This window comes from Oncorhynchus kisutch, unplaced genomic scaffold (genome assembly GCF_002021735.2).
Source record: "Oncorhynchus kisutch isolate 150728-3 unplaced genomic scaffold, Okis_V2 Okis07a-Okis12b_hom, whole genome shotgun sequence".
Classification (NCBI taxonomy): domain Eukaryota; kingdom Metazoa; phylum Chordata; class Actinopteri; order Salmoniformes; family Salmonidae; genus Oncorhynchus; species Oncorhynchus kisutch.
The window spans coordinates 13,030,725-13,055,724 of record NW_022261984.1 but is presented as its reverse complement, the minus strand read 5'-3'; the positions used below and the strand labels follow the sequence as shown (position 1 = coordinate 13,055,724).

General features: G+C 45.0%; 2 protein-coding genes across 15 annotated transcripts in view; one reads left to right on the top strand and one right to left on the bottom strand.

Annotated features, from left to right (window-relative positions):
- LOC116360108 (mast/stem cell growth factor receptor kita) overlaps nt 1-16,865 on the top strand; it is a 99,124-nt gene extending 82,259 nt beyond the window's left edge. The window contains exons 18-26 of one of the 2 annotated variants that reach the window (XR_004206912.1): nt 113-251; nt 656-705; nt 1,288-1,394; nt 5,263-5,385; nt 5,569-5,705; nt 5,845-5,956; nt 9,892-9,991; nt 11,011-11,116; nt 12,895-16,865. Coding sequence is in view for 1 of the 2 variants with exons in the window: in XM_031814717.1 (XP_031670577.1) it covers nt 113-251; nt 656-705; nt 1,288-1,394; nt 5,263-5,385; nt 5,845-5,956; nt 9,892-9,991; nt 11,011-11,116; nt 12,895-13,044 (887 nt within the window). In the remaining variant the exon portion in view is untranslated. The remainder of the gene's footprint in view (nt 1-112; nt 252-655; nt 706-1,287; nt 1,395-5,262; nt 5,386-5,568; nt 5,706-5,844; nt 5,957-9,891; nt 9,992-11,010; nt 11,117-12,894) is intronic. The other variant, XM_031814717.1, reaches the window with a different exon arrangement.
- Nucleotides 16,866-17,586: 721 nt separating this feature from the next.
- LOC109887115 (circadian locomoter output cycles protein kaput) overlaps nt 17,587-25,000 on the bottom strand; it is a 54,038-nt gene continuing 46,624 nt past the window's right edge. For 6 of the 13 annotated variants that reach the window (XM_031814718.1, XM_031814728.1, XM_031814727.1 and 3 more), the window contains 4 exons: nt 21,412-24,244; nt 21,084-21,319; nt 20,751-20,816; nt 17,587-19,987 (listed from right to left, as the gene is read on the bottom strand). In XM_031814718.1, coding sequence (XP_031670578.1) covers nt 24,038-24,244 — 207 coding nt within the window. In that variant the 3' untranslated portion in view covers nt 17,587-19,987; nt 20,751-20,816; nt 21,084-21,319; nt 21,412-24,037. Of the gene's footprint in view, nt 19,988-20,228; nt 20,333-20,665; nt 20,817-20,998; nt 21,025-21,057; nt 21,320-21,352; nt 24,245-25,000 lie in introns of those variants that run through there. The other 7 variants (XM_031814721.1, XM_031814724.1, XM_031814722.1 and 4 more) reach the window with 7 other exon arrangements.

Genomic DNA, 25,000 nt, shown 5'->3' with positions numbered 1-25,000 from the left:
CTTTCGCTTACTAGTCCAACGCTCTAACCACCCTGGCGGAAGGAGTCGTATGACAGTTTGTGGTCCCGTCCTGCTGTGTGAACTCTCACCCAGATCATTTATTTCCTGTCAGGGCCGACGCTGGTGATCACAGAGTACTGTTGCTATGGAGATCTGCTCAACTTTCTGCGTAGGAAGAGAGAGACGTTCTTCAGCGCCCAGGCTGCTGATGGGTACTACCGCAACATCAACAACCCCCGAGAACCACAGAGGTGTGTGTGTGTGTGTGTGTCTGTGTCTGGTGTGTGTGTGTCTGTGTGTGTGTGGTGTATGTGTGTGTGTGTGGTGTGTCTGTCTGTGTGTGTGTGTGTGTGTGTGTCTGTGTGTGTGTGTGTGTGTCTCTGTGTGGTGTGTGTGTCTGTGTGTGTGTGTGTGTCTCTGTGTGGTGTGTCTGGTGTGTCTGTGTGTGTGGTGTATGTATGCGTGTGTGTGTGTGTGTGTGTGGTCTGTTTGTGTCTGTGTGTGTGTGTGTGTCTCTGTGTGGTGTGTGTGTGTGTGTGTCTGTGTTGTACTTTACTCATTATAATAAGTCTGTTTCATTTCTCTTTCTCTCTCTTTGTGTGTGTGTGTGTGTGTGTGTGTGTGTGTGTGTGTGTGTGTGTGTGTGTTTGTGTAGAGATGGGAACGGTAGCAGTTACATGCCTATGCGTCCGTCCTCCCAGTCAGGTAAAACTACATTTCCCACCATGCACCATAATCCTGTATAAATCCATAGTGTAGTCCTCTCACATGATTCCCTTTAATCAAAGACTCATGAGGATTCATCCAAAAACATTTCATATTTAATATTAACATTTAATATGAATATATCGCTGACAATATGGGCTAAATATCTTTCTTTCTCCCTTCTCTCTCCCTCTTTCTCTCCTACCCTCTCTCCTCCCCTCTCCCTCTTTCTGTCCTACCCTCTCTCCTACCCTCTCCCTCTTTCTCTCCTCCCCTCTCCCTCTTTCTCTCCTACCCTCTCCCTCTTTCTCTCCTACTCTCTCCCCTCCCCTCTCCCTCTCTCCCCCTCCCCTACTCTCTCCCTCTTTCTTTCCCTCTCTCTCCCTCTCTCCCTCTTTCTCTCCTCCCCTCTCCCTCTCCCTCTCCCCTCCTCTCTCTCTCCCTCTCTCCCTCTTTCTCTCCTCCCCTTTTCCTCTCTCCCCCCTCTCCCCCTCTCTCTCTCTCCCCCCTCTTCCCCCTCTTCCTCTCTCTCCCTCTCTCTCCCTCTCTCCCCCTCTCCCCCTCTCTCTCCTCTCTCTCTAGATGATAAGGGGTGTCTGAGTATAGATGAGTTGTCTGTGGACACAGAGGATCTACTGAGCTTCTCCTACCAGGTGGCTAAGGGCATGGAGTACATCACCTCTAAGAATGTAAGGTTCTGAGGAACACACACACACACACACACACACACATACACACACACACATATAAACACACACACACATATAAACACACACACACACACACACACACACACACGTATAACTTTAGACCGTCCCCTCGCCCATACCCGGGCACAAACCAGAGACCCTCTGCACACATCGACAACAGTCACCCACGAAGCATCGTTACCCATCGCTCCACAAAAGCCGTGGCCCTTGCAGAGCAAAGGGGAACTACTACTTCAAGGTCTCAGAGCAAGTGACGTCACCGATTGAAACGCTATTAGCGCGCACCACCGCTAACTAGCTAGCCATTTCACATCGGTTACACTAACATGCTAGCATGCTAACACTCTAGCATGCTAACACGCTCTCCCTTGTCATTGGTAAGGGTGAGCCCATGTTAGCATGTTAGCATGTTTTGTTGTAGCTTCTGTAAGCGTCTCACTCATCACCTTTTAATTAAGCTCGGAAAATAGACCCTTTTCAGACAGATGTTTTAAATCCTTAAACCCAGACTTGGACCAAACACACCATCTCCACTGAATAGCAGGCAGGGTTTTTTTTTTTTGCACCGCTCGTAGTTAGCCACTGATTATTTCCAAAACACTCATTGTTGAATTTGCGATTTTACGTCCAATGACTGATCAGTACCGATCTGTTTTATCGACAATTTCTCTTCATACGACAAGGATTGAAAAGGATTTGCTTTGTAGGTTGATTCATGATGCTTAGATTTGGAAAGTAACATGATAAGTCCAATCAAAGCTACGGTCGATATAACGTGATTTGACGTCATTTTATCTGTGGCCAATGACCTTGAGCCTTCTTGGACGAGCACTTCTAATGTAAATCTATGGCAGCACTCAAAAGGGGAATTTAACTGCCTAGCTCTCCCTGTAGATTCTGCGGTGACTTAGTGTCCACATGAGTGACAGACCACTGAGCCAATCACAGCGCAACTATAGAAGATTACCAACCCCCATACACTCTGTACACTCTGTACTGAGCTGGGATGCAAACACCTGCATTTTGGAGCTGCTTTACCCAAGAAAACAGTAGCGGTGCCTGAGTCAAATCACTGAGGAAACCAGCACCAAAAGCCATATAACAACCTGTGTGTTGAGATAATTACCTTGTTTGCTCTACAACCTGTTTAGTTCATATGCCTTGACACAGTGATATATAGGCCTAAGGGTCTAAAGACACAGTGATATATAGGCCTAAGGGTCTAAAGACACAGTGATATATAGGCCTAAGGGCCGATAGACACAGTGATATATAGGCCTAAGGGCCTATAGACACAGTGATATATAGGCCTAAGGGCCTATAGACACAGTGATATATAGGCCTAAGGGCCGATAGACACAGTGATATATAGGCCTAAGGGCCTATAGACACAGTGATATATAGGCCTAAGGGCCTATAGACACAGTGATATATAGGCCTAAAGGGACGAGTCAAATCACTGGGGAAACCAGCAGCCAAATCCAAGCTGGCTTCCTTTGACACTGTTTATTGGTGCGCCGGGACCAATCACAGTTTAGCTCAACGCTGATTGGCTATTATTTTATACTTTTCCTTTTGATCAAAGGGGAGGCCAAATGCTCGCTGGCTTCCGTTGCTTTCAATGCTTCCTGGCGGCAACATTGTCATACTCTTTTTGACCACACAGCATCAGATAGATTGCCAACACATAGAGAGACAGAGGGGGCGCTGTTTCACTCACTCAGACGCTATCTCCTGTGAGATGATACAATTCAGCCTCTGGAGAGTTGAAGGATAAAATATGAAATAGAGAGAGACGAAAAATATATTATTTTATAGGTTTTAGTTCTTATTTTTATTTTGGCTTCTGTCAAGACAGAGACCATGTTTGTATACGGCTTTATTAAATTTTATACGTTGTTTACAAACTGATATGTGACATGGAATTAATGCCAAAATAAAATGCTAAACAGGCAACTTTTTGTGTTTTATGTTGTGTTATGTAGCTTAACAAGTGGGGCTCTGCCCTGAATGACAGGTCTCCACTGAGTTAGAGATGTTTTGTAGCTTAACAAGTGGGGCTCTGCCCTGAATGACAGGTCTCCACTGAGTTAGAGATGTTTTGTAGCTTAACAAGTGGGGCTCTGCCCTGAATGACAGGTCTCCACTGAGTTAGAGATGTTTTGTAGCTTAACAAGTGGGGCTCTGCCCTGAATGACAGGTCTCCACTGAGTTAGAGATGTTTTGTAGCTTAACAAGTGGGGCTCTGCCCTGAATGACAGGTCTCCACTGAGTTAGAGATGTTTTGTAGCTTAACAAGTGGGGCTCTGCCCTGAATGACAGGTCTCCACTGAGTTAGAGATGTTTTGTAGCTTAACAAGTGGGGCTCTGCCCTGAATGACAGGTCTCCACTGAGTTAGAGATGTTTTGTAGCTTAACAAGTGGGGCTCTGCCCTGAATGACAGGTCTCCACTGAGTTAGAGATGTTTTGTAGCTTAACAAGTGGGGCTCTGCCCTGAATGACAGGTCTCCACTGAGTTAGAGATGTTTTGTAGCTTAACAAGTGGGGCTCTGCCCTGAATGACAGGTCTCCACTGAGTTAGAGATGTTTTGTAGCTTAACAAGTGGGGCTCTGCCCTGAATGACAGGTCTCCACTGAGTTAGAGATGTTTTGTAGCTTAACAAGTGGGGCTCTGCCCTGAATGACAGGTCTCCACTGAGTTAGAGATGTTTTGTAGCTTAACAAGTGGGGCTCTGCCCTGAATGACAGGTCTCCACTGAGTTAGAGATGTTTTGTAGCTTAACAAGTGGGGCTCTGCCCTGAATGACAGGTCTCCACTGAGTTAGAGATGTTTTGTAGCTTAACAAGTGGGGCTCTGCCCTGAATGACAGGTCTCCACTGAGTTAGAGATGTTTTGTAGCTTAACAAGTGGGGCTCTGCCCTGAATGACAGGTCTCCACTGAGTTAGAGATGTTTTGTAGCTTAACAAGTGGGGCTCTGCCCTGAATGACAGGTCTCCACTGAGTTAGAGATGTTTTGTAGCTTAACAAGTGGGGCTCTGCCCTGAATGACAGGTCTCCACTGAGTTAGAGATGTTATGTAGCTTAACAAGTGGGGCTCTGCCCTGAATGACAGGTCTCCACTGAGTTAGAGATGTTTTGTAGCTTAACAAGTGGAGCTCTGCCCTGAATGACAGGTCTCCACTGAGTTAGAGATGTTTTGTAGCTTAACAAGTGGGGCTCTGCCCTGAATGACAGGTCTCCACTGAGTTAGAGATGTTTTGTAGCTTAACAAGTGGGGCTCTGCCCTGAATGACAGGTCTCCACTGAGTTAGAGATGTTTTGTAGCTTAACAAGTGGGGCTCTGCCCTGAATGACAGGTCTCCACTGAGTTAGAGATGTTTTGTAGCTTAACAAGTGGGGCTCTGCCCTGAATGACAGGTCTCCACTGAGTTAGAGATGTTTTGTAGCTTAACAAGTGGGGCTCTGCCCTGAATGACAGGTCTCCACTGAGTTAGAGATGTTTTGTAGCTTAACAAGTGGGGCTCTGCCCTGAATGACAGGTCTCCACTGAGTTAGAGATGTTTTGTAGCTTAACAAGTGGGGCTCTGCCCTGAATGACAGGTCTCCACTGAGTTAGAGATGTTTTGTAGCTTAACAAGTGAGGCTCTGCCCTGAATGACAGGTCTCCACTGAGTTAGAGACAGTTGTAGTTGCTGTTGTCTGTGTTTCTGTCTTCTATGTAGTTATTTCTGTATATGGTTGATTCTTTACTTTAAATGTGTGTGTGTGTGTGTGTGTGTGTGTGTGTGTGTGTGTGTGTGTGTGTGTGTGCCTGTGCCACTTTCTTGTGTGTGTGTGTGTGTAGTGTATCCACAGAGACCTAGCAGCCAGGAACATACTGCTGACACAGGGTAGAGTAGCCAAGATCTGTGACTTCGGACTTGCCCGAGACATCACCACCGACTCCAACTACGTCCTCAGAGGCAATGTAAGTGTGTGTGTGTGAGTATTTTTGTAATAGAAAGAGTGTGAAATACAAGAAGGTTGCTCAGGTTTTACCATCGAAGATCAACAAGTAAAAACCCAAGCATTGTAACACAACGGAATCTCAGAGGGACAGTTGAAACATCCAAATCAGTCAAATCACTGAACTATCTTTTAAAATGAATAGCCACTTCCTGTTTCACCCCGATGATGCGTTTCCTGTGGGTGTTGTCTCCCCCTGATGATGCGTTTCCCGTGGGTGTTGTCTCCCCCTGATGATGCGTTTCCCGTGGGTGTTGTCGTCTCTGGACAATGACTGTCAAGGTCAGGAAACATCCAAATCACTGAACTATCCCTTTTAAAATGAATTCTAAAAATGAATAGCCACTTCCTGTTTCACCCCGATGATGCGTTTCCTGTGGGTGTTGTCTCCCCCTGATGATGCGTTTCCTGTGTGTTCCAGGCCCGTCTCCCAGTGAAGTGGATGTCTCCAGAGAGTATCTTTGACGGTGTTTACACCTTGGAGAGTGATGTCTGGTCATACGGTATCCTGCTCTGGGAAATATTCTCTTTAGGTAATGGACAGTACATAACTATAGATCACCTTGGAGACTGATGTCTGGTCACATGGTAACTATAGTCACCTTGGAGACTGATGTCTGGTCACATGGTAACTATAGTCACCTTGGAGACTGATGTCTGGTCACATGGTAACTATAGTCACCTTGGAGACTGATGTCTGGTCACATGGTAACTATAGATCACCTTGGAGACTGATGTCTGGTCACATGGTAACTATAGTCACCTTGGAGACTGATGTCTGGTCACATGGTAACTAGAGTCACCTTGGATATAGTAACCTTGGAGACTGATGTCTGGTCACATGGTAACTATAGTCACCTTGGAGACTCTGGTCACATGGTAACTATAGTCACCTTGGAGACTGATGTCTGGTCACATGGTAACTATAGTCACCTTGGAGACTGATGTCTGGTCACATGGTAACTATAGTCACCTTGGAGGCTGTCTGGTCACATGGTAACTATAGTCACCTTGGAGACTGATGTCTGGTCACATGGTATCTATAGTCACCTTGGAGACTGATGTCTGGTCACATGGTATCTATAGTCACCTAGGAAACTTATGTCTGGTCACCTTGGAGAGTGATGTCTGGTCACATGGTAACTAGTCACCTTGGATATAGTCACCTTGGAGAGTGATGTCTGGTCACATGGTATCTATAGTCACCTTGGAGAGTGATGTCTGGTCACATGGTAACTATAGTCACCTTGGATATAGTAACCTTGGAGACTGATGTCTGGTCACATGGTAACTATAGTAACCTTGGAGAGTGATGTCTGGTCACATGGTAACTATAGTCACCTTGGAGACTGATGTCTGGTCACATGGTATCTATAGTCACCTTGGATATAGTAACCTTGGAGAGTGATGTCTGGTCACATAGTAACTATAGTAACCTTGGAGAGTGATGTCTGGTCACATGGTATCTATAGTCACCTTGGATATAGTAACCTTGGAGACTGACGTCTGGTCACATGGTAACTATAGTAACCTTGGAGAGTGATGTCTGGTCACATGGTATCTATAGTCACCTTGGATATAGTAACCTTGGAGAGTGATGTCTGGTCACATGGTATCTATAGTAACCTTGGAGACTGATGTCTGGTCACATGGTAACTATAGTCACCTTGGAGACTGATGTCTGGTCACATGGTATCTATAGTCACCTTGGATATAGTAACCTTGGAGACTGATGTCTGGTCACATGGTAACTATAGTAACCTTGGAGAGTGATGTCTGGTCACATAGTAACTATAGTAACCTTGGAGAGTGATGTCTGGTCACATGGTATCTATAGTCACCTTGGATATAGTAACCTTGGAGACTGATGTCTGGTCACATGGTAACTATAGTAACCTTGGAGAGTGATGTCTGGTCACATGGTATCTATAGTCACCTTGGATATAGCAACCTTGGAGAGTGATGTCTGGTCACATGGTATCTATAGTAACCTTGGAGACTGATGTCTGGTCACATGGTAACTATAGTCACCTTGGAGACTGATGTCTGGTCACATGGTATCTATAGTCACCTTGGAGACTGATGTCTGGTCACATGGTAACTATAGTAACCTTGGATATAGTAACCTTGGAGACTGATGTCTGGTCACATGGTAACTATAGTAACCTTGGAGAGTGATGTCTGGTCACATGGTATCTATAGTCACCTTGGAGACTGATGTCTGGTCACATGGTAACTATAGTCACCTTGGAGACTGATGTCTGGTCACATGGTATCTATAGTCACCTTGGAGACTGATGTCTGGTCACATGGTAACTATAGTAACCTTGGATATAGTAACCTTGGAGAGTGATGTCTGGTCACATGGTATCTATAGTCACCTTGGATATAGTAACCTTGGAGACTGATGTTTGAGGGCATTTGGTCAGCACAAACACTCCAACATAATCAATGAAAATCTCCCAATGAAAAACATACATCTTCTTCTCCAGATGAAACAGGAACACAATAGGATTATCTTTAAACTACAACACAAGTCACGGGATTGTCACCGTCTTAGTGGTTCTTCCTGGATAGCTCCTCTCTCTCGGTGGCCATTCTTAGTGGTTCTTCCTGGATAGCTCCTCTCTCTCGGTGGCCATTCTTAGTGGTTCTTCCTGGATAGCTCCTCTCTCTCGGTGGCCATTCTTAGTGGTTCTTCCTGGATCGCTCCTCTCTCTCGGTGGCCATCTTCCAGAGATATTTTTCCCCTCCACTCTCTGCTGGTTCCATTCTCTCTCTTATAGGGGAAGGAGAGTATGTCATTAGTACCGTCAGCTGTGCTTAATTGCCTCTGGTTACCTTGTCTCCCATGCCTTGTTGGGCTACTATCCGTGAGCCCAGCCTCCCCTCTGGTTGCCTTGTTGGGCTGCTATCCGTGAGCCCAGCCTCCCCTCTGGTTACCTCGTCTCCCATGCCTTGTTGGGCTACTATCCGTGAGCCCAGCCTCCCCTCTGGTTGCCTTGTTGGGCTACTATCCGTGAGCCCAGCCTGCCCTCTGGTTACCTGGTCTCCCATGCCTTGTTGGGCTACTATCCGTGAGCCCAGCCTCCCCTCTGGTTACCTTGTCTCCCATGCCTTGTTGGGCCACTATCCGTGAGCCCAGCCTGCCCTCTGGTTACCTTGTTGGGCTACTATCCGTGAGCCCAGCCTCCCCTCTGGTTGCCTTGTTGGGCTACTATCCGTGAGCCCAGCCTCCCCTCTGGTTACCTTGTCTCCCATGCCTTGTTGGACTACTATCCGTGAGCCCAGCCTGCCCTCTGGTTACCTTGTTGGGCTACTATCCGTGAGCCCAGCCTGCCCTCTGGTTGCCTTGTTGGGCTACTATCCGTGAGCCCAGCCTGCCCTCTGGTTACCTTGTTGGGCTACTATCCGTGAGCCCAGCCTGCCCTCTGGTTACCTCGTCTCCCATGCCTTGTTGGACTACTATCCGTGAGCCCAGCCTGCCCTCTGGTTGCCTTGTTGGGCTACTATCCGTGAGCCCAGCCTCCCCTCTGGTTGCCTTGTTGGGCTACTATCCGTGAGCCCAGCCTGCCCTCTGGTTGCCTTGTTGGGCTACTATCCGTGAGCCCAGCCTGCCCTCTAGTGGTCCTTCCACAAGATATTTTAATTAGAATACAGCCGTAGACAGAAGTCAAAGATCAACATACAACTGATGTCTCTCCTGAGTTGTGAACTAAAGAAAGACAGGATCTTCTATAGATCAAACCTCATGGTGTCAAACCCTGCATGTGCAGTTTAAAGACCCAGTTATTCTAAACACAAGGTTTCTGAGAACCTGTCTCAGCGGGATGTAAATATGCCCTGGTTTCAGAGGAAAACAGACGCTGTGTCTCTCTCTGTGTCTCGCTGTCATCCACAGGCCCTTTTCTCACCTCTTCTCACAGACGCGGGGCTGCGGGTTTTGGTAGAGAGCTTGTCTCTCTCTGTGTCTCTCTGTCATCCACAGTCCCCTTTTTCTCACCTCTTCTCACAGACGCGGGGCTGCAGGTTTTGGTAGAGAGCTTGGCACAGACAGAGGCTTCAATATTCAGCTATACAGTGAGCATAAGTATAAAGCAAATGATTAGTAACAACATAATCAATGGTGGGGGTCTTTAGAAGACCCTCAAAATCAACTTTAACCCTTCAGAGTGATGTCTGGGCACATGGTAACTATAGTAACCTTGGAGACTGATGTCTGGTCACATGGGAACTGTAGTAACCTTGGATACAGTCTATATACTCACACACACAAAGGCATGCAGGCACACATGTTTGGGGAATATACTAACTGTGTGTGTGTGTCTGTCTGTCTGTGTTTGTGTGTGTTTGTGTGTGTGTGTCTGTCTCTCTCTCTGTGTGTGTGTGTGTGTGTGTGTGTGTGTGTGTGTGTGTGTGTGTGTGTGTGTGTGTGTGTGTGTGTGTGTGTGTGTGTGTGTGTGTGTAGGCAGCAGTCCATACCCTGGTATGCAGGTGGGTTCAGCGTTCTACAGGATGATCCAGGAAGGACACAGAATGAACAGACCTGATGTGGCTCCCAGAGAAATGTAAGGAGTGTGTGTGATTTTTAAAAATGTACTTACTATGACTGAGACACAGTATGTGGTTGTCCCACCTAGCGATCTTAAGATGAAGACGCTAACTGAGAGAGTCTGCTAAATGACTCCCTACTGTAAGTCTCTCTGGATAAGAGAGTCGGCTAAATGACTCTACTATAAGTCTCTGCTAAATTACTCTCTACTGTAAGTCTCTCTGGATAAGAGAGTCTGCTAAATTACTCCCTACTGTCAGTCTCTCTGGATAAGAGAGTCTGCTAAATGACTCCCTACTGTCAGTCTCTCTGGATAAGAGAGTCTGCTAAATGACTCCCTACTGTCAGTCTCTCTGGATAAGAGAGTCTGCTAAATGACTCCCTACTGTCAGTCTCTCTGGATAAGAGAGTCTGCTAAATGACTCCCTACTGTCAGTCTCTCTGGATAAGAGAGTCTGCTAAATGACTCCCTACTGTCAGTCTCTCTGGATAAGAGAGTCTGCTAAATGACTCGCTACTGTCAGTCTCTCTGGATAAGAGAGTCTGCTAAATGACTCCCTACTGTCAGTCTCTCTGGATAAGAGAGTCTGCTAAATGACTCCCTACTGTCAGTCTCTCTGGATAAGAGAGTCTGCTAAATGACTCCCTACTGTCAGTCTCTCTGGATAAGAGAGTCTGCTAAATGACTCCCTACTGTCAGTCTCTCTGGATAAGAGTCTGCTAAATGACTCCCTACTGTCAGTCTCTCTGGATAAGAGAGTCTGCTAAATGACTCCCTACTGTCAGTCTCTCTGGATCAGAGAGTCTGCTAAATGACTCCCTACTGTCAGTCTCTCTGGATAAGAGAGTCTGCTAAATGACTCGCATGTAAATTGTGCTTGTTTTGTGACCCCTATTTCTCCTCTCTCTCTCTCTCTTTGTCTCTTACTCTCTCTCTCTGTCTGTCTCTCTCTTTGTCTCTCTCTGTCTCCCTCTCTCTGTCTGTCTGTCTCTCTCTTTCTCTCTCTCTTTGTCTCTCTGTCTCTGTGTCTCTAGTTATGACATGATGTTGTCCTGTTGGAGTGAGGACCCTCTGAAGAGACCTTCCTTCAGGAAAGTAGTCGAGAGGACTGAACTACTCCTGTCAGAACACACCAAGAATGTACGTTCTGGAACTGTTCAGCATCGTTGGTTGAAAATACATCAATACATTATCAATATATGTCAATTGATGTATCAAATTGAAATGGAATCAATAACTTGGTATAATTATTTTAACTACTACTGCCAGAAAACACCAAGAATGTAGGTTCATAAATAGTATAGTTTTATATGGATTTATCGATCTACATTTACATATTAATATGAATATTCATATCCTCAAATTGTATATTTTGGAATATTTCAGTCATGTTTAATATGACATGCCTAAATTCTGTGTTGATGTTTGTCTGTTTGTGTTGATGTTTGTCTGTTTGTGTTGTGTATGTTGGTGTGTGTGGTTGTGTTGTGTATGTTGGTGTGTGTGGTTGTTGTGTGTGTGTGTTTGTCTCTTTGTGTTGTGTGTGTTGGTGTCTGTGTGTGTTGTGTATGTTGGTGTGTGTGTTTGTTGTGTGTGTTGGTGTCTGTGTGTGTTGTGTATGTTGGTGTGTGTGTTTGTGTTGTGTGTGTGTTTGTCTGTTGTTTGTTGATGTGTGTGTGTGTGTGTGTGTGTGTGTGTGTGTTTGTGTGTGTGTTTGTCTGTTGTTTGTTGATGTGTGTGTGTGTGTGTTTGTTGATGTGTGTGTGTGGTTGTTGTGTGTGTGTTTGTCTGTTGTTTGTTGATGTGTGTGTGTGTTTGTGTGTGTTTGTTGATGTGTGTGTGTGTGTGTGTGTGTGTGTTTGTTATGTGTGTGTTTGTGTTGTGTGTGTTTGTTGATGTGTGTGTGTTTGTGTTGTGTGTGTGTTTGTCTGTTGTTTGTTGATGTGTGTGTGTGTGTGTGTGTGTGTTGTGTGTGTGTTTGTCTGTTGATGTGTGTGTGTGTGTGTGTGTTGTGTGTGTTTGTCTGTTGTTTGTTGGTGTGTGTGTGTGTGTGTGTGTGTGTGTGTGTGTGTGTGTGTGTGTGTGTGTGTTTGTTATGTGTGTGTTTGTGTTGTGTGTGTTTGTTGATGTGTGTGTGTTTGTGTTGTGTGTGTGTTTGTCTGTTGTTTGTTGATGTGTGTGTGTGTGTGTGTGTGTGTTGTGTGTGTGTTTGTCTGTTGATGTGTGTGTGTGTGTGTGTGTTTGTTGATGTGTTTGTGTTGTGTGTGTGTTTGTCTGTTGTTTGTTGATGTGTGTGTGTGTGTGTGTTTGTTTGTTGATGTGTGTGTGTGTGTTTGTTTGTTGATGTGTGTGTGTGTGTTTGTTTGTTGATGTGTGTGTGTGTGTGTTTGTTTGTTGATGTGTGTGTGTGTGTGTGTTTGTTTGTTGATGTGTGTGTGTGTGTTTGTTGATGTGTGTGTGTGTGTGTGTTTGTTGATGTGTGTGTGTGTGTGTTTGTTTGTTGATGTGTGTGTGTTTGTGTGTGTGTGTTTGTTGATGTGTGTGTGTGTGTGTTTGTTGATGTGTGTGTGTTTGTTTGTTGATGTGTGTGTGTGTTTGTTTGTTGATGTGTGTGTGTTTGTTTGTTGATGTGTGTGTGTGTTTGTTTGTTGATGTGTGTGTGTGTGTGTTTGTTTGTTGATGTGTGTGTGTGTGTTTGTTGATTGTGTGTGTGTGTGTGTTTTGTTTGTTGATGTGTGTGTGTGTGTTTGTTGATGTGTGTGTGTGTGTGTGTTTGTTTGTTGATGTGTGTGTGTGTGTGTGTGTGTGTGTTGATGTGTGTGTTTGTCTGTTGTTTGTTGATGTGTGTGTGTGTGTGTTTGTTTGTTGATGTGTGTGTGTGTGTGTGTTTGTTGATGTGTGTGTGTGTGTGTGTGCAGGTGTACCTGAACCTGAGCGATGGAACTGTTCCTCCAGACCAGCAGAGGGCAGCGTCTCACAGACTGAGCTCAGTGAGCAGCACTACGGCCCCGACACAACCACTACTGCTGAATACTGCTGATGTGTTTCTGGACTACGACACTGTCTGAATATTGGACACACTGGACACACGCATACACACACACACACACAGCACCGCCAATTTTCTGGACTATACACACACACACCAACAAACAACAGACAAACAACACACACACACACCAACAAACAACAGACAAACAACACACACACACAACAGACAAACAACAGACAAACAACACACACACACACTCAGCACCGCCAATTTTGTGGACGAGGACACTGTCTGAATAATGGACACACTGGACACACCCTCTCTTCGTATTGATTGGTCTGTGATGCATTTCATGTAGTATGTAACCATTATCTAACCTTTATGTAACCTTTATCTAACCTTTATGTAACTAGGCAAGTCGGTTAAGAACAAATTCTTATTTACAATGACGGCCTACCCCCGGATGACGCTGGGCCAAATTGTGCGCCTCCATATGGGACACAATACAATAACCTACACATTCATATACACAAGAAAATACACAATACTAAACCCTGATTGGATGTCCAGGCCTAAACCCTGATTGGATGCCCCAGGCCTAAACCCTGATTGGATGCCCCAGGCCTAAACCCTGATTGGATGTCCAGGCCTAAACCCTGATTGGATGTTCAGGCCTAAACCCTGATTGGATGTCCAGGCCTAAACCCTGATTGGATGCCCCAGGCCTAAACCCTGATTGGATGCCCCAGGCCTAAACCCTGATTGGATGTCGAGGCCTAAACCCTGATTGGATGTCGAGGCCTAAACCCTGATTGGATGTCGAGGCCTAAACCCTGATAGGAGGCCCCAGGCCTAAAACCCTGATAGGAGGCCCCAGGCCTAAAACCCTGATTGGAGGCCCAGGCCTAAACCCTGATTGGATGTCCAGGCCTAAACCCTGATTGGATGTCCAGGCCTAAACCCTGATTGATTTACATTCATTAAAAAAACAGCAAAGTTGTACATTCACCAAGGATTCTAGAACTTTAGATAGACCAGGAAGTCTTGAAGTGGTGCGGTAATCATTAAGATCACTACTATTCCCCGTCCTTACGCACAAGAGCTGATTTCCTGATTCCTGATTGGGTTTCAGGATTCTAGAACTTTAGCTAGACCAGGAAGTCTTGAAGTGGTGCGGTAATCATTAAGATCACTACTATTCCCCCGTCCTTACGCAACAAGAGCTGATTTCCTGATTCCTGATTGGGTTTCAGGATTCTAGAACTTTAGCTAGACCAGGAAGTCTTGAAGTGGTGCGGTAATCATTAAGATCACTACTATTCCCCCGTCCTTACACAACAAGAGCTGATTTCCACACTTCATGGAATATATTTCCTTGATAACAATGTTAAATTAAAAATGGCGGTTATCGAGCCAACAATGCTGGGCGTTGCTGCACACTTGAGCAGACTGCGATCCGATTGGTCGCCCCCCCTCCCCCCCCCCTGTAAATAAGCCTGAAAGAAAAAGCTTTGACTATCATTTCTCTGATCATTCAGCAAGTTTCCCCTTTATCAGCATGAATAGGCCTAGAAGTTCAAAGAGATCGCTGAAAATAAAAATGGTGATTTAATGCAATATGTGAGAGGCAATATACAATACAGTATGAACTGACACAGCAGTTCGTTTAAAGAACCAATACGTTATAGGCTGACTGACACATCTATACAGCACGTAGATCTACTAACACAGCTGTTCTGACCATATACAGTATACACTATCATCATCAGAACATCTCCCAGGACATAGACATATCTGATATGGGCAGAAAGCTTAAATGCCTGGGAATCTAACTGCACGGTCCAATTTACAGTAGCTATTAGAGTGAAAGAATACCATTCTATTGTTTGAGGAGAGGGCAGAGTTATGAAATGTATCAATTAACCAATTAGGCACATTTGGGCAGACTTGATACAACATTTTGAACTGAAATTAAATGATTAATTGGATCAGTCCCCCCAAAATTTTTTTGGCATACACTGCTGCCATCTAGTGGCCAAACTGGAATAATACATTGTAGCCCTTGTCTGCAAAAAAAATAAAAAATACGATTGGTAAATGAGTCTAGCCAGCTATCTAAACTTGTAGTAATTATGGTCTCATTACCGACCCATTACTTTTGTTTGTCACTTTCACTCAGATATTATATTTAAAAAACTGCAAATATTTCTCTCCATCCTATGGCAAACTGTGTAGAATTGCAAGAGATGAACTCTATAATGTTTTATGAACGTGGGTAAGCAGACCAGTGAGCCACTGCGGTCCCTCGTGATGAGGTCAGATTTGTTGTAGTGAATCCATAGAACCAGGAGTAGGCTCTGTCTGGGGAACATAGAACCAGGATAGGCTCTGTCTGGGAAACATAGAACCAGGAGAGGCTCTGTCTGGGGAACATAGAACCAGGAGAGGCTCTGTCTGGGAAACATAGAACCAGGAGAGGCTCTGTCTGGGAAACATAGAACCAGGAGAGGCTCTGTCTGGGAAACATAGAACCAGGAGAGGCTCTGTCTGGGAAACATAGAACCAGGAGAGGCTCTGTCTGGGAAACATAGAACCAGGAGAGGCTCTGTCTGGGAAACATAGAACCAGGAGTAGGCTCTGTCTGGGGAACATAGAACCAGGAGTAGGCTCTGTCTGGGGAACATAGAACCAGGAGTAGGCTCTGTCTGGGGAACATAGAACCAGGAGTAGGCTCTGTCTGGGGAACATAGAACCAGGAGTAGGCTCTGTCTGGGGAACATAGAACCAGGAGTAGGCTCTGTCTGGGGAACATAGAACCAGGAGTAGGCTCTGTCTGGGGAACATAGAACCAGGAGTAGGCTCTGTCTGGGGAACATAGAACCAGGAGTAGGCTCTGTCTGGGGAACATAGAACCAGGAGTAGGCTCTGTCTGGGGAACATAGAACCAGGAGTAGGCTCTGTCTGGGGAACATAGAACCAGGAGTAGGCTCTGTCTGGGGAACATAGAACCAGGAGTAGGCTCTGTCTGGGAAACATAGAACCAGGAGTAGGCTCTGTCTGGGAAACAGAACCAGGAGTAGGCTCTGTCTGGGAAACATAGAACCAGGAGTAGGCTCTGTCTGGGGAACATAGAACCAGGAGTAGGCTCTGTCTGGGGAACATAGAACCAGGAGTAGGCTCTGTCTGGGGAACATAGAACCAGGAGTAGGCTCTGTCTGGGGAACATAGAACCAGGAGTAGGCTCTGTCTGGGGAACATAGAACCAGGAGTAGGCTCTGTCTGGGGAACATAGAACCAGGAGTAGGCTCTGTCTGGGGAACATAGAACCAGGAGTAGGCTCTGTCTGGGGAACATAGAACCAGGAGTAGGCTCTGTCTGGGGAACATAGAACCAGGAGTAGGCTCTGTCTGGGGAACATAGAACCAGGAGTAGGCTCTGTCTGGGGAACATAGAACCAGGAGTAGGCTCTGTCTGGGGAACATAGAACCAGGAGTAGGCTCTGTCTGGGGAACATAGAACCAGGAGAGGCTCTGTCTGGGGAACATAGAACCAGGAGTAGGCTCTGTCTGGGGAACATAGAACCAGGAGTAGGCTCTGTCTGGGAAACATAGAACCAGGAGAGGCTCTGTCTGGGAAACAGAACCAGGAGTAGGCTCTGTCTGGGAAACAGAACCAGGAGTAGGCTCTGTCTGGGAAACATAGAACCAGGAGTAGGCTCTGTCTGGGGAACATAGAACCAGGAGAGGCTCTGTCTGGGGAACATAGAACCAGGAGAGGCTCTGTCTGGGAACCAACTCTTCATGTGTAAATGTGATGAATGAAGCCATGTAAAAACGGTTTGGAGGCTGAGGATGTGTTCATACAGTTGGTTGGCTTGTAATAAAGAAAGTACTGGAACTATGGTGTGTGTGTCAGGTGTGGTGTGGTGGTATGGTGGTATGGTGTGTGTGTGTCAGGTGTGGTGGTATGGTGTGTGTGTCAGGTGTGGTGTGTGGTGGTATGGTGTGTGTGTGGTGGTATGGTGTGTGTGTGTGGTGGTATGGTGTGTGTGTGTGTCAGGTGTGTGTGTGGTATGGTGTGTGTGTCAGGTGTGTGTGTGGTATGGTGTGTGCGTGTTGTGGTACGGTGTGTGGTGGTATGGTATGGTGTGTGTGTGTGTGGTGGTATGGTGTGTGTGTGTGGTGGTATGGTGTGTGTGTGTGTGGTGGTATGGTGTGTGTGTGTGTGGTGGTATGGTGTGTGTGTGTGTGGTGGTATGGTGTGTGTGGTGGTATGGTGTGTGTGTGTGTGGTGGTATGGTGTGTGTATGGTGTGTGTGTGTGTGCGGTGGTATGGTGTGTGTGCGGTGGTATCGTGTGTGTGTGTTGTGGTATGGTATGGTGTGTGTGTGTGTGTGTGGTGGTATGGTGTGTGTGTTGTGGTATGGTGTGTGTGTGTGTGTGTGTTATGGTGTGTGTGTTCCTGGGTCTCCTCAGGACATAGTCAGACCAGGTAGACAGTGTTCCAGTCTGTGTGTGTGTGTGTGTGTGTGTGTGATGGTGTGTGTGTGTGTGTGTGTGTTCCAGTGGAGGCCGTCACTGCTCCTGTAAAGTAAGCGACAAAAACACACAACCAACAATACATTTGTAAATCGGTTTTTATTTTCATATTGACCGAGGGAGAGCGGGAGGAGAAGGGTTTAGAATACAGGACACACTATGTTTCCATGTTGCTTTGGGCGAGAGGGAGGACACACCTGGTGACAGGAAGAGGAAATGCACGTCAGCAGAGCCCCATTAAAACTAGTTGGGATTACCTGGTAAGGGTACATTAAAACTAGTTGGGGTTACCTGGTAAATGTACATTAAAACTAGTTGGGATTACCTGTTAAGTGTACATTAAAACTAGTTGGGATTACCTGGTAAGTGTACATTAAAACTAGTTGGGATTACCTGGTAAGTGTACATTAAAACTAGTTGGGATTACCTGGTAAGTGTACATTAAAACTAGTTGGGATTACCTGGTAAGTGTACATTAAAACTAGTTGGGATTACCTGGTAAGTGTACATTAAACTAGTTGGGATTACCTGGTAAGTGTACATTAAACTAGTTGGGGTTACCTGGTAAGTGTACATTAAAGCTCGTTGGGAATACCTGGTAAGTGTACATTAAACTAGTTGGAGTTACCTGGTAAGTGTACATTAAAACTAGTTGGGATTACCTGGTAAGTGTACAGTAAACTAGTTGGGATTAACTGGTAAGTGTGCATTAAACTAGTTGGGATTACCTGGTAAGTGTACATTAAAACTAGTTGGGATTACCTGGTAAGTGTACATTAAAACTAGTTGGGATTACCTGGTAAATAAGGTTTCTGAGCTGGTTTTTAACTAGTAAACTAGCAGGATTTCTAGAAACCACCACGGTCTGGAATTGGTGAAATAACAGTTAGTTCTAGAAACCACCACGGTGTGTATTGGTGAAATAACCATTCTAGAAACCACCACGGTGTGAATTGGTGAAATAACAGTTCTAGAAACCACCACGGTGTGTATTGGTGAAATAACAGTTAGTTCTAGAAACCACCACGGTGTGAATTGGTGAAATAACAGTTCTAGAAACCACCACGGTGTGGATTGGTGAAATAACAGTTAGTTCTAGAAACCACCACGGTGTGAATTGGTGAAATAACAGTTAGTTCTTCAAACCACCACGGTGTGAATTGGTGAAATAACCATTCTAGAAACAACCACGGTGTGTATTGGTGAAATAACCATTCTAGAAACCACCACGGTGTGTATTGGTGAAATAACAGTTCTAGAAACCACCACGGTGTGTATTGGTGAAATAACAGTTAGTTCTAGAAACCACCACTGTGTGTATTGGTGAAATAACCATTCTAGAAACCACCACGGTGTGTATTGGTGAAATAACAGTTCTAGAAACCACCACGGTGTGTATTGGTGAAATAACAGTTAGTTCTAGAAACCACCACGGTGTGTATTGGTGAAATAACAGTTAGTTCTAGAAACCACCGCGGTGTGTATTGGTGAAATAACAGTTGGGTTTCAGTCTATCAATGGTAAAGAAACAAGGTTCAGGTCCAACATTCAGAATAGTCCAAACAGAGCTGCTTGTTACAGTAACATCGGAACAACGGAATCATAGAATCAGAACATAGAATTTCAGAACTCGATTCTCATACTATTGAATGGAACATGATTGAACCACTTCATTACACAAGCCTGTTTCTCTTCTACAGCAGAATGGCTACGTCCCACCCTGTTTCATACACATAGTGCACTACTTTAGACCAGCTCTGGATAAAACGTAGCGCACTATATAGGAAATAGGGTGTCATTTGGGACACAGTCAAACAAGGTACATACATTACATTCTTTGGGCTGGTTGTATATCAGTGATGTGGAAATAACACAACAATAAACAGTTGCATTTTTTCAGCAATAAAACTCACTAAACACTGAAACTAAAGGACCTGAATTTGCTGAGGGATGTGTGTCAAAAGGGTAGTGGTGACAAAGTGTGTGTGTGTGTGTGTGTGTGCGCGTGTGAGTGTGTCATAGCTTCGTAGGTAATGTATTCCCCATGAAGCCATGCGTCCAGTCTAAGCATTAATACCGTGATGTGTAAATCCACAGGAACACAGTGGAGGTTGTTGTCGTTGCAACGCTCAGTCTCACACTAACACGTATTCCGGTTGGGCTGCATCTATCCTGGGCGACGTCATCATCACCAACCCAAACACAGAGGAAGATTCTAGACTATTCACTAGTCATCATGGTTACTGCAACGCATGAACTGATTGGCTGTTCCCGTGTGATACAGGAAGTAGAACAAAACGAAGAGGAGAAATGACCAAACACATGTGTACACTCTCTCCGTCTCTCCACTCTGTTCTCCGAGACAAAAACAATCACAGACGTTCTGGGAAGTCCTTTTTCCAAACAACACACTCCTCCTGTCCTGTCCAAGACTTTTACTGTTAGATATGTCTTCACTGTTACATTACTGACTGACCAGACCTGGATCAAATATCAACTGACCAGACCTGGATCAAATATCAACTGACCAGACCTGGATCAAATATCAACTGACCAGACCTGGATCAAATATCAACTGACCAGACCTGGATCAAATATCAACTGACCAGACCTGGATCAAATATCAACTGACCAGACCTGGATCAAATATCAACTGACCAGACCTGGATCAAATATCAGCTGACTACTGACCAGACCTGGATCAAATATCAGCTGACCAGACCTGGATCAAATATCAACTGACCAGACCTGGATCAAATATCAACTGACCAGACCTGGATCAAATATCTACTGACCAGACCTGGATCAAATATCAACTGACCAGACCTGGATTAAATATCAGCTGACTACTGACCAGACCTGGATCAAATATCAGCTGACTACTGACCAGACCTAGATTAAATATCAACTGACTACTGACCAGACCTGGATTAAATATCAACTGACCAGACCTGGATTAAATATCAACTGACCAGACCTGGATCAAATATCAACTGACCAGACCTGGATCAAATATCAACTGACCAGACCTGGATCAAATATCAACTGACCAGACCTGGATCAAATATCAACTGACCAGACCTGGATCAAATATCAACTGACCAGACCTGGATCAAATATCAACTGACCAGACCTGGATCAAATATCAACTGACCAGACCTGGATCAAATATCAACTGACCAGACCTGGATCAAATATCAACTGACCACACCTGGATTAAATATCAGCTGACTACTGACCAGACCTGGATCAAATATCAGCTGACTACTGACCAGACCTGGATTAAATATCAACTGACTACTGACCAGACCTGGATTAAATATCAACTGACCAGACCTGGATCAAATATCAACTGACCAGACCTGGATCAAATATCAACTGACCAGACCTGGATCAAATATCAACTGACCAGACCTGGATCAAATATCAACTGACCAGACCTGGATCAAATATCAACTGACCAGACCTGGATCAAATATCAACTGACCAGACCTGGATCAAATATCAACTGACCAGACCTGGATCAAATATCAGCTGACTACTGACCAGACCTGGATCAAATATCAACTGACCAGACCTGGATCAAATATCAACTGACCAGACCTGGATCAAATATCAACTGACCAGACCTGGATCAAATATCAACTGACCAGACCTGGATTAAATATCAGCTGACTACTGACCAGACCTGGATCAAATATCAGCTGACTACTGACCAGACCTGGATTAAATATCAACTGACTACTGACCAGACCTGGATTAAATATCAACTGACCAGACCTGGATCAAATATCAACTGACTACTGACCAGACCTGGATTAAATATCAACTGACTACTGACCAGACCTGGATTAAATATCAACTGACCAGACCTGGATCAAATATCAACTGACTACTGACCAGACCTGGATCAAATATCAACTGACCAGACCAATGCTAACTCGTTACGTAAAATTAGATTTGTTGTTCATGATTTGATTTGTTGATTCGTCCCTAATAAGCAGAAAAGCAACGCACCAGAAGAATGGTTTGTTATTATGGGTAATTTTCCCATCTCCTGACAGACATCTGCCGTGTTCTGTCTGGCCTGGAGAGACTGAGCATGTGCAGATGGCAGGTTATGATTGGGCCCCATGTGAGGCCTGTGTATACTGGAGCAGATGCATGTCTGCTGAGTCCTTGGCTGATTCTCCAATGGCACCCTATTCCCTATATAGTGCACTACTTTAGACCAGAGCCCTATTCCCTATATAGAGCACTACTTTAGACCGGAGCCCTATTCCCTATATAGTGCACTACTTTAGACCAGAGCCCTATGGCACCCTATTCCCTATATAGTGCACTACTTTAGACCAGAGCCCTATGGCACCCTATTCCCTATATAGTGCACTACTTTAGACCAGAGCCCTATGGCACCCTATTCCCTATATAGTGCACTACTTTAGACCAGGGCCAATAGGAGAGTACCATTTTGGACACACAGGTTTTATTCCTGAGCAGAGACCATTCAGCAAATTGTGGATCCTTGAATAAGGGAGTTAGTATAAGACACACACAATGTAAACACACACACACACAATGTCTAGAGGTAAACACATGGACAAGAACACACACTCGCATACTCTCTCACACACACACATTTCCACACACATCCAGATTCAACACAGCTAGGTAGATATACTGTCTGTAGGTCTATAATTTACTGTGTTAGACCTCATTAAGTGCTATAATATCATGGGCAGATATACTGTCTGTAGGTCTGTAATTTACTGTGTTAATGAGGTCTAACACAGTAAATTACAGACCTACAGACAGTATATCTGCCCATGATATTATAGCACTTAATGAGGTCTAAGTGCTATAATATCATGGGCAGATATACTGTCTGTAGGTCTGTAATTTACTGTGTTAGACCTCATTAAGTGCTATAATATCATGGGGGAGGTTAAATATATACTGTCTTTGTATAATAATAATTCTGTCTTCATTAAAAAATAATCCATTCTATATACATGCAGTACTCTGATAGAAGGGTCATATACTTCTGGAAATATATATATATACCTCTTTGTCTGTTAAAATATATATATCAACTGACCCTGTGTGTTGTGACTATTGGCACTTGGAATAACTAAACCCGTTTCAGATGATCCCAGACCTGTGTGTTGGTAAGACGGCACCATTCATATAGAACATGTTTTTTTTCCCAAAGCAACTTAGAGTCCGTCATACGTGCATAGATGGCCCGAGCTTTAATCAAACCCACAACCTTTGGGGTTGCAAGTGCCTTGCTCTACCAACTGAGCCAACACAAGACCGAAGTGATCTGGGACCAGGCTGAGTAATATCACCGACTCCCTGGTCTGGTTTAGACTGTATTTACCCGTAGGTCTGTTAGGTCGTCATGATTTGATTGGATCAGACGTGGTTGTTGTTCTGATAAAACGTTTCAAAATGTTGAGTTTAAAAAATAAAATGTTGAGTTTAAAAACTACATTTCCCAGCATCCCACTAGAACCCAATCCCGTCCATTAAATGAACAGTGACACAACATCTCTCCCTCCGGGGGGGGGGCCATGGTCCAACACAAATAAAATACACCCTGAACTGAATGACTTTGATAACCTCAAGGCAGGAAGGGAGGAAAGATGGAAGGATGGATTGCATTTTCTAAAGTGTTGGAACAGAGCCGAAGACCTTTTAGGTGGAAGAGACTAGCTGAACGTCTGTCACCTCATATCTGACCAGGAAAACACTGAATAAAGTCATTTTGTCAAAAGTTACTCATAAAAACGTACAGTTATTTACCCATGCAATCATATAAAATAGTCATTTCCGTTTTTTTCCGTTGTCGCTATAATGGATATTTACATTTAGTTCAATGTTACACACGTCTGTACTGTACAGACCCATAGAGTCAGTCCATCACCACAACGCTCCTTTTGGAGTCTCTCGTTACCGTGGCAACGCAAAGGGTTCTACTGGGTTTCCACGGACACCGAGTTTGTCTCTCCTCCAACGCACGAACAAACAACTCTCCTCCTGGTTGCTACGGGATACAGGGTTCCGATGGTTCCGGTCCGTACTATTGTCACCGCGGTGATGAGGAGTTCCTTAGGGAAGGTGAAATCCAGGTGGGGCCAAACCTCCTCCTGAAGATCTCCTGACTGCAGGCTTTAGTTCCGGCCCTGCGCTAACCAACACACCTGATTCAGTCTAGGTGAACATCAAGGTCCTGGTGAGCAACTGAATAGGTGTGTTAGAGCAGAGCCGGAGCCAAACCCTGCACAGTTAGTAGCTTTCTAGGAGGAAGGGCTGGCCACCCTCACCGTTACCCATAATTCAGTTTGTTATGGCGGAAGATAGAGGGGGTCAACACAGCAGCTATATTGGTAGGGGCGATAGGAGGGGGGTTGGGTGACTCCCAACACTGTAGGTCCATTAGAAAAACACACAACACAATCCAGGATACCCCTCCACACCTCTGATTGGTTCAGCCTTCAGGTCATAGAGTCTGATTGGACGCCTGGCCTACTGTGCTTGGCTGCTAGAGCTGTCAGTCCGGTGCGAAGGCGGGCCTTTGGGTTGTTTCTGCGGCTGTGGTTTCAGCTGCAGCTGATGCCTCTGGTTGTGAGACTGTTGTTGTTGTGTTACCTGGGTGAAGGCCTGTTGCTGTTGTTGCATGGGGAATGCTGCCTGGAGGATCAGCTGCTGGTTGCCATGGAGAAGACGGGTGCCCTGGTTACGGGAAGTAAGACAATGGATTAGAATGGTATTCTAATTCTATGGTTAGAACTATAGAAGTGACTCTAAAACATTATGATTAGAACACTGTGAAATCCTTAGAATTCTAATACAGTCCAGGTTGATATTCCCCTTAGCCACAGATCTAGGATCAGGGTAAGATAGATAGCATTCATTCTGCCTCGGTCCCTATTGAACTCTGCCCCCACACTGCCCTCTGCTGGTTACATGTAGGAACTGCTGCTGCTACTGTGCAGTCTGGTTGTCTGAAATGACACCAGATTCTCCACATAGGGGACTACTGTTGACCAGGCCCACAGGGAAGAGGGTGCCATTTTGGACTCAGTCCTAAGCCAGCGCTATACACACTCCATCACTCTGTGAACTGCCTGTCTATGGCTGTTGAAACTAGAGGTTACCTGTTGAAACTAGAGGTTACCTGTTGAAACTAGAGGTTACCTGTTGAAACTAGAGGTTACCTGTACGAACTGATGCTGTTGAAACTAGAGTTTACCTGTCAGAACTGATGCTGTTGAAACTAGAGGTTACCTGTTGAAACTAGAGGTTACCTGTTAGAACTGATGCTGTTTAAACTAGAGGTTACCTGTTGAAACTAGAGGCTACCTGTTGAAACTAGAGGTTACCTGTTGAAACTAGAGGTTACCTGTTGAAACTAGAGGTTACCTGTTGAAACTAGAGGTTACCTGTTAGAACTAGAGGTTACCTGTTAGAACTAGAGGTTACCTGTTA